The sequence below is a fragment of the Panulirus ornatus genome, chromosome 6 (assembly GCF_036320965.1).
Source record: "Panulirus ornatus isolate Po-2019 chromosome 6, ASM3632096v1, whole genome shotgun sequence".
Taxonomy (NCBI): Eukaryota; Metazoa; Arthropoda; class Malacostraca; order Decapoda; family Palinuridae; genus Panulirus; species Panulirus ornatus.
The window spans coordinates 45,666,539-45,682,046 of record NC_092229.1 but is presented as its reverse complement, the minus strand read 5'-3'; the positions used below and the strand labels follow the sequence as shown (position 1 = coordinate 45,682,046).

Below are 15,508 nucleotides of genomic sequence, written 5' to 3'. Positions count from 1 at the left end.
TGCTTTCCTCCACTCGAATCCACGGTCTTCATTTATTGCGCCTTCCAGAGCCAAACTTGACAATATGGAGGGTAATATTCGCTGTGTGTGATATGTCTTCCTTCTCGCTTCTGCCACACTAATCTATGAGTTTCCTGTAATCTTCCACTGTCATAAAACAGCCTCGAAAGGACCCGGTGGTCTGTCACTGTGGTTTGAATTCCTTTGGGATCATGCCACAGTCAGTTCGCGTCACGTTTTCCGTCGCGTGACTGGGAGGTTACCAGTCTCCGTCGTGACTGGGAGGTTACCAGTCTCCGTCGTGACTGGGAAGTTACCAGTCTCCGTCGTGAGTGGGAGGTTACCAGTCTCCGTCGTGACTGGGAAGTTACCAGTCTCCGTCGTGACTGGGAGGTTACCAGTCTCCGTCGTGACTGGGAAGTTACCAGTCTCCGTCGTGACTGGGAAGTTACCAGTCTCCGTCGTGAGTGGGAGGTTACCAGTCTCCGTCGTGAGTGGGAGGTTACCAGTCTCCGTCGTGACTGGGAAGTTACCAGTCTCCGTCGTGACTGGGAGGTTACCAGTCTCCGTCGTGACTGGGAAGTTACCAGTCTCCGTCGTGACTGGGAAGTTACCAGTCTCCGTCGTGACTGGGAGGTTACCAGTCTCCGTCGTGACTGGGAGGTTACCAGTCTCCGTCGTGACTGGGAGGTTACCAGTCTCCGTCGTGACTGGGAGCTCATCGTTGACATTTTCCCGGAAGGAGGAAGATCCTGATTCGTGTTAAGTCAGAGGCCATGCCATGGGTCCCTCGCTGATAAGACCTCGCTTATCTTAGCGAGGTCTTATCAGTCACAAGATACATGGTAAGTGAAGATTAGGATAAGGAAATGAGACATGGAATGGTGGGCTTCATTCTAGATGACTGATCCCGACCAAAAGTAACTTTTTTAAGTTGTGAAAACGTTGATGCTTTTATGCCCGTTGAAGATGGTCAGTGGATCCCCAAGGACGAATAAGAAATTTTTCTTTGATGATATCTAGCGTTTCATGGCAACTGTCTTAACTCATTCATTCGTCTACTTTATAAACCGTGACTCATTCATCTAAGTTGGCTAAGAATATCTACTCCTTTTACCCGTTCGTCATTATAGACTTGCAAGAATAAGTTTCTTGTTATGTACATCTTTTAATTCATGGTAAGGTGTTGTACCTGCTCTAAGCTAAGCTGGCCTTTGCTCGGCCAGCTGCTGGCCAGATTGTCCCAGAGGGCGAAACACTGAGAAACACTCCCGTTGCTGTGATTATTTGAGTTGTGTACATGGTGACTGTAACGAAATATTCAGTGGAACTGACTGTGAAGGATTAGATGGTCTGTATCGGTCTGTGGGAGGGTCTGGGATAGTCAGGTGTCTTCTTTAACGATCAAATAGTCCAGGTATACCCACACAACATGGCTTCCGACCCAGACGCTCTACCACCATACCACACAGTGGCTTCTCTCTACCTCAGTACCAACCACACAGTGGCCTCTCTCTCTCTCTCTCTCTCTCTCTCTCTCTCTCTCTCTCTCTCTCTCTCTCTCTCTCTCTCTCTCTCTCTCTCTCTCTCTACCTCCATACCACGCACCGACTTCACACGACATAATCGTAGAATGATTCGGCCGAAGACAACCAACCCCTTTACCGCACAGTATTAGTGGCAATAGACATCAACAAAGCGTTTGACACTGACCCCTGACGAGTCTTCATACACACACACACACACACACACACACGAGCAATTGACGCCACCCTCCACAACAGTGACCAAATATGGATGGCCACTTTTATAGATGGCGCCATGCCTGAGTCACTTACAATGGCTTCTACTTTAGAACTCTGCACTAAAGTTCCCCTAAGGAGCAGAGTTCAGCCCATTGTCTCACAGTGTCGGTGTGTGTGTGTGTGTGTGTGTGATGCCCACGGGTGAATGGCGCTGTTCAGGCGACAGAATTCTGGTGAAGTCATTCACCTTTTGCCACCGGCTCAGTACTGCCATACGTTAGAAGGTGTTTCGCATTCTTGACGAAGAGCCACAATCATGACGAGAATGTCTGTGGTTCTAGAATTGTTGATAACACCTGAAGAAAAAAATAAAGTGTTTACGATATCATTGTGTTTTTATAGGTTGACATTTTCATCCTTAATGACCCTGACAGTTGATAGGGGCATAACCCAGCTAACCAACCACCCTGCAGGATTGTGAGAGATAGGGTGATACACAAGACTGTTTGGTGTCGTGTATAACCCGTGCACCTGGCCTAACCATTTGATGTAACGTCGCCTCCGTAGTCATGTAAAAGTTGAATATCAAACCTCACACGCCGAGAACCATTTGAGCCAATGGTGCTTCGTTAATTGGATGTATGTCATCCTTTAGCACACCTCCATTTCCTCTCAGATACTGTAAAAAAAAGATTATTTTATATTCCTTTTCACGCTGTGTATTGCAGACCACCAGAGTTTGTGGTCATCCCTGTGTAGTGGTTTTATGGATGGCCCGACGTAGCCAAACCAGGTTTTATGATCGTTATAAACCCAGCTACCATATGTGTTCTGTGTCAAGAACGTAAAGAAATATTATTTTCAGGACATTACTTGATAGGATTGTGTGAGTAATATATATATATATATATATATATATATATATATATATATATATATATATATATATATATATATATATATAATATAAATCGGTGATAGGTAGGAAATATTAGTAGTATGGATTTTTACTTGACCATGGAATGTCAACACTGACTGGCTCAGCAAATGGCGGACGCCACGTCCACTCAAACCTCGAGAAAAAAGACGCCAAGAGAAACGTCGACGGACCCTCACCTCGTGTGACGCCACCATCGTATGATGCACACAGTACGCTGTGGAACGCACTGAAGCCCCTGCTTCGGATTATTTGCCTCAAAGGTAACTTAATTGTAAAAAGCTTCTGTGTCGCCCACCGTGTTTCCTCCCTCGCAGTGGTGTCCTACAAGCTGAGTCTGACTGTAGTTAGAATTTGATATTTTATGTATTAATTACATGTATTTTCATTCTTCTACCTCCATATCTGATGTTCACTAACCCTATGTGTGTCACCAAGATGGTATAATGTATACGTTATATTTATATGTGTGTGTGTGTGTGTGTGTGTGTGTGTGTGTGTGTGTTGTTCCCCCTCACGTAACTCCCGTTTTCTTTCGGTCCTGACAGCGGGCATGACTTCCGTCGGTTAGGTCGAGTGGGTGGATCTCGCCTGAACCAACCCAGGATGAGCTTGCTGGGCAAACCCATCAACTACAAGACCTCGCGCAGGGACGTGAGGTACCGACGCACCCAGGCCAGGGTCTACAACTTCCTGGAGAGGCCCCGGGGCATGAAGGCAGTCGTCTACCACCTGGCTGTGTGAGTACCGAAATTCAACCTTTCCTCTCCACACCTCCGCCTCCTCCTTCTCCTTTACGCTCAGCGTCACTAGGCTTTTCCAGTTATATCTTCGAAGGCGCGAGTCTTCGTCTATCCCTTGGTTATGCCCTTCCGTCTTGTGATGGCATGTGAGTGCCTTCTGCTCATACGTGTGTGTTAATGTGGGTCATTTTTGATCTTCAAGGTAGGCTATGCCATGCCTTCACATAATTGTGGGTTTGTTCATTTTTCCCCAGAAAATTGTCTAGTTATTTGAGTTTTCCGAATGTGTGGATGCCACTGTGGTGGTGACGGTAAGAACTGGTTTATATATGTATATCATGTAAACTTATCATCATTTTCTGTTTTTATAATGTGTATATAGAGTGTAAATCAAGGTAGCCATCCCCGATTTTTATATTTTATTTCTATTTTTCTGTACTTCTTGCTGGACAGCATAAATTTATATAGTCGTGTTTGGTTGATATTTTAGGATGCCAGTCATCGTCTCATGACTGGCAACACTTCTTGGGGGAGTGTGTGTGCCAAGTTGGCTACATTGCCAGGCTTCGTGTAGGCGTTGTGGTCGTAGTCCGGATGGTGGGTATATGTTTCAATATTTTTTGGGGGACGAGTTTATCTCTTTCTATTATTTTCCAGTGTAGACTTGGATTACCTTGATGAAATATGTGAAGTACATGAGCTTAAAAATTAACCCTCCCCCCCGGGGGTAGAGGTGGGAGGGGGGGGGTAGTCGTCTCATTGGCAGCGCTCGTCACGTAATTCCCTCGTTACCACCGGTGGTTAGCGTCATTACGGCCGTTTGAGACTTGAGGAAAAAAAATAGTCATTAGGACACTAGAGGATGTAAACCTCCGACATGCACTGAGTTAAAATGTTTCAAGTGGTGTTTTGGCGGTTCTTTGTTTGACAGAAGCGTTACGTAACCTTTCACTACGTCTCTTTAGTAGTGATAATATAATACATAACAAGGTCTAATGATGTTTTGTGTCTTTATATTCATTTTCTTGACATCATTACATATTGAAGTACACTGTGTGATTATCATACGATTCTTGCACGGTTTACACATACGTAAACTAGTTGTCTAACCCCCCCAGGGCAATTCTGTAAGGGTTTACCCTCCTTTACGTTTCCATATATTTTCTCCGTTTTTTTTTGATATGTGGATTTTTTTTTTATTTTTTCATCCGTAAGTGTTCTGCTGCAGAGAAGAGAAATAGAAAATGCGAGAAACTGGCGACTTACTATGTGGGTCGTACTCACAGCGCCATATGAGGGACGCTCATGGGGGAAATTAAGAGTGAATGACGTAGTTCAAAAAATGATTCACAGTGACCTACTTGAAAAGGGACTTTTAAACAACGATCTAGTGACAGGACAGTTAAGTGACCTAGTTAGAAGGCAGTTGACAGTTAAGGTTATACATTTATGGACGATGCACCACTCGGTTTTTTTGGGGGGCATGGAGAGTTAGTTTTTATACCGGTTTGTTGTCTGTAGTTTACAAGGAATAGACAATTTTTTTTTTTTACTACAGTGTTCCAGTGAGACGCAGTGCACCGTAGCTGCCGAGTAGGTTAATACACACAGACACACACACACACACACACACACACACACACACACACACACACACACACACTTTTCCTTGAATTCACCAGGAATAAATTGTCAGGGCAGCCTATCAGGCTTGGGGGATTCAGATAGTAAAGCTGTACAGGGTGATGTGTGATGATATTTGCCTGTATCTGGACTGCCAGAAAGCCTTTGACACTGTCCCACTTTAGGAGGCTGTTTTAAGAAACTGGACAGAAATAAAGGGGAGACTCCATCAAATGGATAGATTATCTTTTAATGTCAGGGAAGCCTTCTTCTAGTGGGTTGAGGTCATCCCTGGAGTATCGCAGGGGTATGTTTTGGGACCGCTTCTTTCCTTGATCTCTGTCAATGACCTAATAGATAGAATCTTGTACCCGACTATGTTTGCATATGATGTTAGGGTCATGAGGGAAATGAAAAAAGGAAGGGAATTTTATCGACCTTCAAGGGGGGGTCTTAAGCCAACTGCATAGTTATATTATTGGATGGAATTTCATATGAGGGTGTGTCATAACTTCAATTCCAAATGCGAGTGTAGCATATCTAAAGAAGGCCTTGCTGTATATATTACCTAGCAAGTAATAAAGAAGGCCTTGTTGTATATATTACCTAGCAAGTAATAAGGTACAGGGGTCTGTTTGGAAGACAAAGTCATAAGCAAGCATGGACCTCAGTCTGTCACAAGAGACCATTATTATAAGAACAGGGAGGTAGACAGACTGCCTGCTGACCTGTGTTAGTCTGTCGCACAAGTGTGTGGATGAGGAAGTATTCAGGGATGTGTTTACATCCTGTATATAAGGCCACGACCAGATTTCTCGCGTTTGGTCACCGTACCAAGGAAGGGTCGACCTGACCACAAACTTTTTATGTAAGCGTTTTTGATCCAGATTGATGACGTAAACAGTTCAAAGTCCAGTCCTGCGAAAGATGTAGGGCAGAACAACCAGAGGATGAACATCAAACTGAAGAAGAAACTTATGAAGAAGGTGAAGAAAAAGAAGTACTTGTATAGTATTAGTGTGGTCGATCACTGGAAGAGACTGAAGAGAAGTTGTGGTAAATACAGGCAACACACAAAAGCAGAATGTACATGTCCGTGTCAAACTCTTTCCCCGTCCGGTACAAAATGGTCATTCCCCACATGTCTTGGTGTGTGTGTGTGTGTGTGTTCTTCGACACATTATTATAATTATTATTATTATTATTATTATGATGATGATGATGATGATGATGATGATGATGATGTATTTTTTATTTATTTATTCATTTTAAGTTTTCTTGGGGGGGTGGAGTATTTGCCTGTCATATGTGTGTGGTCATGTGTGTGTTCATGTGTGTGATCATGTGTGTGATCATGTGTGTGATCATGTGTGTGATCATGTGTGATCATGTGTGTGTTCATGTGTGTGTTCATGTGTGTGTTCATGTGTGTGATCATATGTGTGTTCATGTGTGTGATCATATGTGTTCATGTGTTGTATGAAGACAGTAGAACTCGCCTAACGGTGGCGTCCTATCATTGGCCCATGGGAAAACCAGCGTCACAGAGGTAGGACGGCGTCACGAGGAGAGCATCTCGCGTCACAAGGAGGAACACCGCGTCACAAGGAGGAACACTTCGCGTCACAAGGAGAAACACCCCACGTCAGGAGAGTGCTGCGTCACAAGAAGGTAGTACCTTGCGTCACAAGGACAAGCAGAACCGCGTCACAACAAGTAGAAGAAACAACACCCCCTCACCCCACCTCCCCTCCCTAACCCTGCGTCACACTTTGACCGTGGTCACGTCACCGTCACATTGAGGTCGACCTAAGTAATGTTACTTCATAACTCCACCGCAGACCACCAGGCTGGCAGGCAGACGTGTGTGTGTGTGTGTGTGTGTGCGAGTGTGTGTGCAAGTGTGTGTGTGCGAGTGTGTGTTTGTGTGTGTGTGTGTGTGTGTAATGGGTGGGGGGGGGGGAGGGGCAGTACCTGGACGGTCTTTGATCCGGGTGGGTAATGACGTAGTATTTTATCTGGAATATTAATGTCTTGTTTTTGTTCCCCGTAGGTCAGAGGTCGTGTGTGTGTGTGTGTGTGTGTGTGTGTGTGTGTGTGTGTGTGTGTGTGTGTGTGTGTGTGTCGTCCTAGGGAGAAACAGACGACTTACCTACTCGCGTACTGGCCTGCCTCATACATACATACATACATACATACATATGTACATTCATTCATACGTACATACATACATACGGACATTCATTCATACGTACATACGTACGGACATTCATTCATACGTACATACATACATACGGACATTCATTCATACGTACATACATACATACATGCGTACGTACATACATGCATACCCAGTCTTCTTACCTACCCTTCACCTTACCTACCAACCTTACCTCTCTCTCTCCTACTTCCCTTGTCTACTTTCTTACCTAATTACCTGAACTACCCACCTAACTACATACACACTTGCCAGCCTACCAGCCTACCTACTTGCCTATCGACCTACCTGCCAACCTACCTACCTACCTACCTACCTAACTTACCTACCTACTCATCGACCAGCCTACCAACCTATCCTTACATACCTACTTGCCCACCAACTTACCTTACTTACCCACCAGCCTTCCTGGAGCATACCTACTCACACACCAATCTGCCTACCCGTCTACCCTGCCTTCATACCCATTAACCCACCAGCTTACCTACATGCCTACTAACCCACCAACCTACCTTCCTACGTACCTATTTACCCCACTAACATGCTTACCTACATACATACCCACTTACCCACCAACCACTCTACCCTACCTACATACCCACTTATCCACCAACCTACTTATTTACCCTGCCTACATACCTACTTACCCACCAACTTGTTTACCTACATACCTACTTACCCACCAACATGTTTACCTACATACCTGCTTACCCACCAACTTGTTTACCTACATACCTATTTACCCACCAACTTGTTTACCTACATACCTATTTACCCACCAACTTGTTTACCTACATACGTACTTCCCCACCAACTTACATACATACCTACTTACCCTCCAAAATACCTGCCGACCTACTTACCTTACCTTCTTAGTTTCCTTCCTGTTTTTGGTCATTAAACCTGATCCGAGACGAAGAAAAACTGCAACGAATACAGAGAAGAGGCACAAAGCTAAATCCCTCGGTCGGAAATTAGCTTCATAAAGGTTCATAAGACTCAGAGATGTAAGATTATCCTCTCGTGAAAAGGCCTTGGCTCCTGAAGAGATCAAACGGAAGTTTTTCAGAATTCTGAAGATATTTTGACGTCTCGGGGAGTTTATTTTCCCTCACAGTAGTAGATGGAGAGCAGGCGACTAGAAATAACGGTGTGAAACTGAAAACGGGATGTAATACCAACTTGAGTATTTTTTTTCCCCCCTCAGTTGCAGTGTAGTGCAGTGGGAGAACATGAGAAGAAATTATAAGATGTTGTCACTGCGAAGGAAACTGAAAACGGGATGTAACACCAACTTGAGTTGTTTTTTTTTTTCTCAGTTGGTGTAGTGCAGTGGAAGAACATGAGAAGCAATTATATGTTGTCACTGCGAAGGCTGTGAATACCTTCAAATCAAGGCTAGACAAATACGACAGTGGGTGTTTATGATCTGTGGGTAAGTGTGATGCGTGAGGGAAAATAGATTTATGAATATTTTTTTTTTTTTTCTTGCTTCATCTCTGATCCTTTTTACACAGAAAATCCCGGCAACAGATAGGATAGGGAACCTTCCCCATCCACACTTTCCATTGGAATGCCCCTGTCAGTATACCCTCTCCATACTATATGGTGTTCGTTCTTAGCTTCGTTCTTGCCGGCTGTTGAGCCGGAGGGACTTTCCATTGGAATGCCCCTGTCAGTATACCCTCTCCATACTACATGGTGTCCGTTCTTAGCTTCGTTCTTGCCGGCTGTTGAGCCAGAGGGAGTGGTGGGTGGGTGGGTGGGGAGGAGCCTTCTGCTTCGTTGTCTTCGTTTCTACGACCAGTAATGTGATAATCTGAAAGTTGTACTGCTACCCTCCAGCAGCGAACCTTCTCATGGACCTTCAGGTCTTTTGTTGTCAGTCTTTCTCCATGTACTACCCAGCCGACGTACGACTGGTCTGTTCTTCCCATGTACCCGACTTACGACTGGTCTCTTCTTTCCATGTACTACCTAGCCGACTTACGACTGGTCTGTTCTTCCCATGCACTTTCCTACCGACTTACCGACTTACGACTGGTCAGTCCTTCCTATATACTGCCCAACCGACTTACGACTGGTCTGTTCTTCCCATGTACTACCGTACCGACTTACGACTGGTCTGTCCTTCCCATTTACCCGACTTACGATTGGTCTCTTCTTCCCATGTACTACCTAGCCGACTTACGACTGGTCTGTCCGTCTCATGTACTACCCTTCCAACTTACGACTGGTCTGTTCTTCCCATGTACCCGACTTACGACTGGTCTGTTCTTCCCATGTACCCGACTTACGACTGGTCTGTTCTTCCCATGTACTACCTAGCCGACTTACGACTGGTCTATCCTTCCCATGTACTACCCAACCGACTTACGACTGGTCTGTCCTTCCTATATACTACCCTTCCGACTTACGACTGGTCTGTTCATTATTGAAATATCACATTTCTCTTTTCTTGTCCTTTCTCCTGCCGTGGTCTTCCTTTTTCCTCCTCTTCAGTGTTTGTACCTTAGGTAGACGTCGCATCAGCTTAGAAGGCTCGTCTCTAACCCCGCGACACGTCGTTCGACCTGTCAAGCTACACAGTGGCCCCGCTGATCGTGCAAGCTGTCTCTAACCGTAACCCGCAGCGCAGTGAATCGAATACGTGTAGGTCAATAATATGAGGTATTTTGATTACCGTTACCAAGCTCGACCTTAAGGGCACGACGACGCAGTTACCCTCAAACACGACCCTGAACGACCACTTGAGCACGACGGTACGACCCCCTGGATACATGGCCTGGCTATAGAAGACCCAGACCCCGTGAAGGCCAGTCAGGTCAAAGGTCAGGCCATCTTAAACCCCAAAGGGAAAGGGTTCGCGTCGTGGCCAGCCAGTGCTCAAGGACTGAACAGGAGAGGAAGTAACCCACAAGCATTTTGCGAGAATTGGAAAAAAGAAAACGGTAGGAGGGTAACCGTGGTCAGAGTCGTTAAATACTTGGATGTGTCAAGATGGTGAGTTTGGCTCTACTGCAAGGAGAGAGAGAGAGAGAGAGAGAGAGAGAGAGAGAGAGAGAGAGAGAGAGAGAGAGAGAGAGAGAGAGGTGAGAAAGATGGGAGTCCTTCGTGCGAGACATTCGCTGGTCAAACCAGTGTTCCTCCAGAGGGTATCGAAGGCGGTGGATAAGATTGGACGTGGGAATTACGAGCGCCAGTGAGAATGGTCGTCATCGGTGTTGGCTGCCGGATGCTTCTTACATCCCAGTGTGTTGTTGTTGTGGGTGTTTGTGTGTGTGTGTGTTTTGCTTTATTTATATTGAACCCTGACGAAATGCTTCAAGAGGGAAAGAGGATTTACCGTTGCGTGACATTATTATTATTATTATTATTATTATTATTATTATTATTATTATTATTATCAGTAGTAGTAGTAGTAATTTATAATTATTATTATTATTATTTTTATTATTATTATTATTATTATTATTATTATTATTATCATTATTATTATTAATAATATTATTATTATAATTATTATTATTATTATTATTATTATTATCAGTAGTTGTAGTATTAGTAGTAATTATAATGCATTATTATTATTATTATTATAGTCGTAGTATTGCAGATTATATAGGAATGTGGGAAACTTTATATGATTTACGTAAGCATAAAGACAGTATGTGACAAAGATGAAAATAGTTTACGACATAGAAAATGGGCAGGTGTTGATTTAAGAAGATGGACAGTTTACCATAAAAACTGACAGTTTACGTTGAAGAAAAGGGTAGGATTTATGGTGAAGAATATTATTTACGGTTTAGAAAACGGGCGGTGCATTTGGGGAGACCCAGTAAATGTTTACGTCGAGCGAATGTGAACACCGGAGGGGGTTCGTGATGGAAGCCTCCAGAAACATGGCTCAGGTTGGCAGAACATATAAATATCATTCATATGTACATTTGAGAATAAACGTACGGATGTGTGTGTGTGTGTGTGTGTGTGTGTGGTGTTATGAAGGTATACATGTGTGTTGTGGATATGGACTGCTGCAAGGTTTTTCACCACACGAACGGAGTTACATATGTATACCACACATATATGTTTATATACAGGTGTATGTATGTATGAATGTACGTGTCTGGCGATGTATATCTATATATCTGTCCTTGTCTATGTCTGTTAATGTGTATGTGTGTGCGGATGCTTTTATTTACATGTATTTATATTATCATGTGTGGTGTGTGTGTGTTTGTGTGTATGTGGTGTGTGTGGTGTATGTGGTGTGTGTGGTGTCTGTGTGTGTGTGTGTGTGTGTGTGGTGTGTGTGTGTGTGTGTGTGTGTGTGTGTGTGTGTGTGTGTGTGTAAGAGAAGAACACAACGTGTTGGTTTCCCTCAGGTTGACCCCGTGAACCCATGCATGACCTGGACCAGGTCAGTCCCCCCGTTCATGCCCTCGACGCCAATATGATTAACGCTGTGGATAAGTGGTCAGGGAAAGACTAATAGAGTCTATCAGACACTGAATTATAAAGCAGGTTGATCCCTAACGCATCACACGTCGTCCATTCCCTCGTTAGAAATATCAGTGCGAGTCTCTTATTTTCAGACTCTGTTGTGGAGCGAGAGGAGCGATGTAAGGTTTTTAATGTCGACTGCAGATCTCTTATTTACTGGACTGTTGTGACGATGGGGCAGAAGGAAAATGTTGAGATCAAAGGCGCCAGCAGTAAAGGGCTCCCATTGTTAAAAGCACCAGGCATCATATATATATAAATATATATATATATATATATATATATATATATATATATATATATATATATATAGATAGATAGATAGATAGATAGATATCGATAGATTGAACCGGGGTATGTGGGGCGTCTGGGGTGAACCATGGAAGGGTCTGTGGGGCCTGGATATGGAAAGGGAGCTGTGGTTTCGGTGCATTACACATGACAGCTAGAGACTGAGTATGAACGAATCTGGCCTTTTTTTTTTTTTTTTTTTTTTTGTCTTTTCCTAGCGCTTCATGTGTGGCGGGGTGACGACGGGAATGGATGAAGGCAGCAAGTATGAATATGTACATGTGTATATATGTACATGTCTGTGTGTGTATATCTATGTATACGTTGAAATGTATATGTATGTATATGTGCGTGTATGGGCTTATATGTATATACATGTGTTTGTTGGTGGGTTGAGCCATTCCTCGCGCTACTTCGCTGGCGCGAGAGACGGCGATAAAGTATAGAAAAGAAAGAGATGTTCAGGAAGTGTTCAGTGCTCTAGCGTTAGGACACAGAGACCTCAAAGAGCCGACTCCAATTGACCTGGGCTTGACCTTACCTACACCTCGGGCAGATCACCTTGGCTGTCTACAAACACTTCCTTCTGGTGGACTGCTTGCTAGGCTCCGTCTCCTCTGCCTGCCGTAACCACTTTCGGTGTATTGATACATCACAGTTAAAGACTGGTTTAGAGTAGTGGAGGCAGTTCTTCGTCTCCTCCTGGTGTATAGGACAAGTATATCTGGGATCAAGGGGGAGAAAGAATACCTCCCTTCGTATTCCCTGCGCGTCGTAGACGGCGACTAAAAGTCTCTAGCTATCATGGATCATACACCTTGTCTCCATACCCAGACCCTACAAGCATTTCCACCTCCCAAACACTTTATGTACCTTAGTTCACCCTGCTGCCAGCACTGCGCTCCATGTATACTTCATCGTTCCAGTTTGTTCTATTCCACGCACGTCTCTCACCCTCCTGCATGCTCAGGCCCCGATACCTCAAAGCCTCTCTTATTCCTTCCTTCGACCTACCCTTCCTTCGATCTCTTTTTCGATCGACCCTTCCTCCTTGCTGCCAACATTTCTGACCCGTCAGTCTACCTTCTCTCATCCTGTCCATATGTCCAGAACAGTACAACACGACCGGCTTCGCTCTCACGATTATAATCTGCTGCTTTCCCATATATCGTCGTTCATTACGCGATCACCCGTCCACACACTTTACATACTTCTCAAGCATTTCATTTCCAGCTCGTTCACTCCCTTCCATTCTTTCGCTTTTTGGTGGTGCACGACTCGCGTGCACACATCACCGTTGGGAACATTTATGACATCACACATTACCCCTATCTTTGCCCTCGCAGACTGTGATCTCTCTCTCCCCACACACACACACACACACACACACACACACACACACACACACACACACACACCTCTTGCATCCAGGTCCTGATCCCTCTCACCCACTCTATGGCCCACTTCACCTCTCGTCTTTCCATTAGCTGCCTTGTCTCCCTCCAGGAACTGTACGTGTAACGCCCCACTTCTTCGACATTATCTCCATTCAAAGTCCCACTCGAACCAACTTGTCCCAACTCCTCCACTCCCTCAGCGTACCGTAGACCCTGCTCTCTCTCCCCTCAAGAGCACAGCGTCCATAAACAGATTAAACTGCCCAAGTGGCAAATTGCCAGCTCGTCGACCACCGCCTCAGAGATAACGGATTAACGTGATGTTACACGTGGAGAGGCAGAGGGAGGGAGGGACTCAGATGGTGTACGTGGAGCGACTGATGGGTGTTTACGGAAGGAAAAACGGGTGGGTGTGGAGGGAGTCAACGTAAGAACATTATTCACATTTAGTTAAGATACCAGACTTTTCTCTTCTTCGTCCATCCTCCTCCTCCTCCTCCTCCTCCTCCTCCTCCTCTTCTTCTTCTTCTTCTTCTTCTTCCACCTGTATTCCATATTTAGACCCATAACGACATGAGAACAGATACTTAGTCTTTTCAAGACACCAACTGATGCTCAGAATGTATTCAAACAATGAGGATCACGTTGCGACCATATCATCCTCCACACAGTATTCCTCTGAGCTCGAACACGCACGGCAGTTGGGGAGATAGTGTCTTTTGGCAACTGTGTCTCCAAATATCATCTCAGACCTTTCTTCATTTTTTCCTATGGGTCAGAACCTTGACCATATCGGATCGTGTTCAGAGCGCGCGATCGAACAGATGTCGTCACGCTGGTCCTCTCTGATGTTGTTGTGTTGCTGTTGGTGGGGGAGGTGGGACGACGACGACGACCCCGCCCCCCGGCGCCCCACTCCCTGGTTGTCATTTCCGTGGGGGTCATGACCTGGCAGCGTTAGCTTCGGCTTATCTGGCTCCGACGGGAAATGAAAGCTGGCTTGTTGCACCTCCCACAGCTCACAAGCGGTCCCGACCCCCAACTCGTTTCTGAGGTGTGGCGTGGGTCACGCGGTGGTATACCTCGCCATATTAGTGTACAGTAAACTGAAGACCTCCTCTGAACGAGTGGTATACCTCGCCATATTAGTGTACAGTAAACTGAAGCAGTGGTTTGGTTGGTTGGTTATCTCCCCATCCCCCATCCCTCCTATCCTACCCCCATGACGTAAGAGTATGTTTTCTCCCCATCCCACCCTATGCTCCCCATAACCTTGTCTCCAGTCCATCCCGCCCTACCTATCTAATAACCCTCGTGGTCTCTTCCCCATCCCTTCCTCCCCGTAACCCCCACGATCTCCCCATCCCATCCTCCCCATAACCTTCACTGTCTCCTCAGTTCTTCCTCCGCATAACCCCCACAATCTCCCCATCCCATCCTCCCCATAACCTCCACAATCTCCCCAGCTCTTCCTCCCCATAACCTCCACAATCTCCCCATCCCATCCTCCCCATAACCTCCACAATCTCCCCATCCCATCCTCCCCATAACCTCCACAATCTCCCCATCCCATCCTCCCCATAACCTCCACAATCTCCCCAGCTCTTCCTCCCCATAACCTCCACAATCTCCCCATCCCATCCTCCCCATAACCTCCACAATCTCCCCATTCCATCCTCCCAATAACCTCCACAATCTCCCCATCCCATCCTCCCAATAACCTCCACAATCTCCCCAGCTCTTCCTCCCCATAACCTCCACAATCTCCCCATTCCATCCTCCCCATAACCTCCACAATCTCCCCAGCTCTTCCTCCCCATAACCCCTAGCCTCCTCCCCATGCCTCCCTCCCCAGGATTCGACCCCACACCCCACACCACCTCCTCCTCCTCCTCACCATGACTCGAGGGAGTAGAATTTTTATTTCCAGGTTGGCGTAGGCGCGACGCAGGAAGCCATGTGTCGTGGCGCGGTGGCAGGGGCTGGTCGTTTCGGCCGTGGTCACGGTCGTCCTCCGCCTCGCTGTCGTCGTCGTTAACTGCGGGAAA

General features: G+C 45.6%; 1 protein-coding gene across 1 annotated transcript in view; it reads left to right on the top strand.

Annotated features, from left to right (window-relative positions):
* Positions 1–15,508, top strand: part of LOC139749182 (potassium voltage-gated channel subfamily KQT member 1-like) — a 953,229-nt gene that overhangs the window by 364,103 nt on the left and 573,618 nt on the right. The window contains 1 exon segment of the mRNA XM_071662846.1: positions 3,231–3,422. Within this exon segment, the coding sequence (XP_071518947.1) occupies positions 3,289–3,422 (134 nt within the window). The 5' untranslated portion in view covers positions 3,231–3,288.